The sequence below is a fragment of the Merops nubicus genome, unplaced genomic scaffold, assembly GCF_000691845.1.
Source record: "Merops nubicus isolate BGI_N331 unplaced genomic scaffold, ASM69184v1 scaffold28326, whole genome shotgun sequence".
In the NCBI taxonomy this organism is placed as follows: Eukaryota; Metazoa; Chordata; class Aves; order Coraciiformes; family Meropidae; genus Merops; species Merops nubicus.
This window is the reverse complement of record NW_008614822.1, coordinates 1-1838: the sequence shown is the minus strand read 5'-3', so window position 1 is coordinate 1838 and position 1838 is coordinate 1. Positions and strand designations below refer to the sequence as shown.

Here is a 1838-nt window from a genome sequence, read left to right as displayed (position 1 = left end):
CAGATATTCCACCTTTACCCCCCTTGGTGCAAACCCAAACTGACATTCCCACCCCCCCCTGGGGCAGATCTCCTCAACCCTGGGGCACTTCCTAACCCCCTTGGGGCAATTCCTAACCCCTTGGGGCACTTCCTAAACCCCTGGGGCAATTCCTAACCCCCCTGGGGCCAAATTTCTGCCCTTTTGGGGCAAATTTCCTCTCAAAACAAAGCCCAATTCACCTCCCTGGGGGGCCAGGTCTACCCTCCCCCTCGGGGGGCCAGGTCTACCTCCCCCCGGGAGGGCCAGGTCTACCTCCCCAAAAGGCCATCTACCCCCAAAGGCCAGGTCTACCCCACCCTCGAAGGCCAGGTCTACCCCCCGGTGGCCAGGCCAGGTCTACCTCCCCAAAAGGCCATCTACCGGGGCCAGGTCTCCCCCCGCTGATTCTTTTGCCCCCTCCTCACCTCTCCACGCTGCTGTGGTGGATGCAGCCGTGCGACCCCCCCACGGCGTAGATGAGCCCGTCGATGACCCCCACCCCGATCCGATTTCGGGGGACGCTCATGGGGGCGCAGGGGGACCAGAGATTAGTCATGGGGTTGTAACAGTCGATGGCCGCCGAGTCCGTGTTGCCGTCGGGGGAATTATTCCTCCCCCCCACGGCGTAAAACAACCCCCCCACCACGCAACCCCCCAACCCGCTCCGGGGGGTCTGAAGATCGGCCAAACGTATCCATGAGCCATCCCGTGGATTAAAAGCTTCCAAAAAACTCAAAGATTGGCGAAAATAACCCCCGGCGGTGTAAATGAGCTGCCCGACTTTGGGCGCGCGGGTGGGGAAAAAAGGGGTGGGTTTGTGAAGGGTTAAATCCTGGAAAATCTGCTCCAGGTAATCTTGAGAGCTGCTGTCGGAACGGAGGATTTCGCATTTTTGGAGCTGGGTTTGGAGGAAGAGGGGGGTGAGGGAGTGGCAGCGGACGGCCCGGAGCAAGGCTTGGATGTAAGGGCGGCGGGAGGCGCAATCCTGCTTCACCCAGTTGATGCAGGCGTGGAAAACTTCCGACTCGCAGCGGACGTTCAGCTCGTCCCGGCTGATCAGAGTCACCAGCTGGCAGTGGGAGAGGTTGAAGAATTCTTCCTGTTTTGAAACCTGGCGCCCCAGCCCCAAAAAAAGGAGGAAAAGGGGTTAAAAGTGGGTTGGAAAGGGTTAAGGGGGTTAAAAGTGGGCTGAAAGGGGTTAAAAATGGGCTGAAGAGGGGTTGAGGGAGTTAAAAGTGGGCTGAAAGGGGTTAAAAATGGGCTGAAAGGGGTTGGAGGGGTTGAAACTGTGCTGAAAAGGGGTTTTGGGGGGATAAAATGTGCTGACAGGGGTTAAAAACATGCTGAAAAGGGGTTAAAATGGGCTGAAAAGGGAGTTGGGGGGGTAAAAATGTGCTGAAAGGGGTTAAAAATGTGCTAAAAGGGGTTGAGGGGGTTAAAAGTGGGCTGAAAGGGGTTAAAAATGGGCTGAAAAGGGGTTGAGGGGGTTAAAAGTGGGCTGAAAGGGGTTAAAAATGGGCTGAAAAGGGGTTGAGGGGGTTAAAAGTGGGCTGAAAGGGGTTAAAAATGGGCTGAAAAGGGGTTGAGGGGGTTAAAAGTGGGCTGAAAGGGGTTAAAAATGGGCTGAAAAGGGGTTGAGGGGGTTAAAAGTGGGCTGAAAGGGGTTAAAAATGGGCTGAAAAGGGGTTGAGGGGGTTAAAAGTGGGCTGAAAAGGGTTGGAGTGGGTTAAAAATGTGCTGAAAAGGGGTTAAAAATGTGATTAAAGGGGTTGGAGAGGGTTAAAAGTGTGCTGAAAAGGGGTTGAGGGGGTGCAAGG

At 55.3% G+C, this 1838-nt stretch overlaps 1 protein-coding gene across 1 annotated transcript; it reads right to left on the bottom strand.

Annotated features, from left to right (window-relative positions):
• Positions 1-442: 442 nt before the first annotated feature.
• On the bottom strand, positions 443-1150 carry KEAP1 (kelch-like ECH-associated protein 1; the record flags this gene model as incomplete). The annotated part of the gene is made up of 1 exon (XM_008942363.1): positions 443-1150. A coding segment is annotated over one exon (708 nt), but the record flags the coding sequence as incomplete, so codon positions are not given.
• Between the last annotated feature and the right edge of the window lie 688 nt (positions 1151-1838).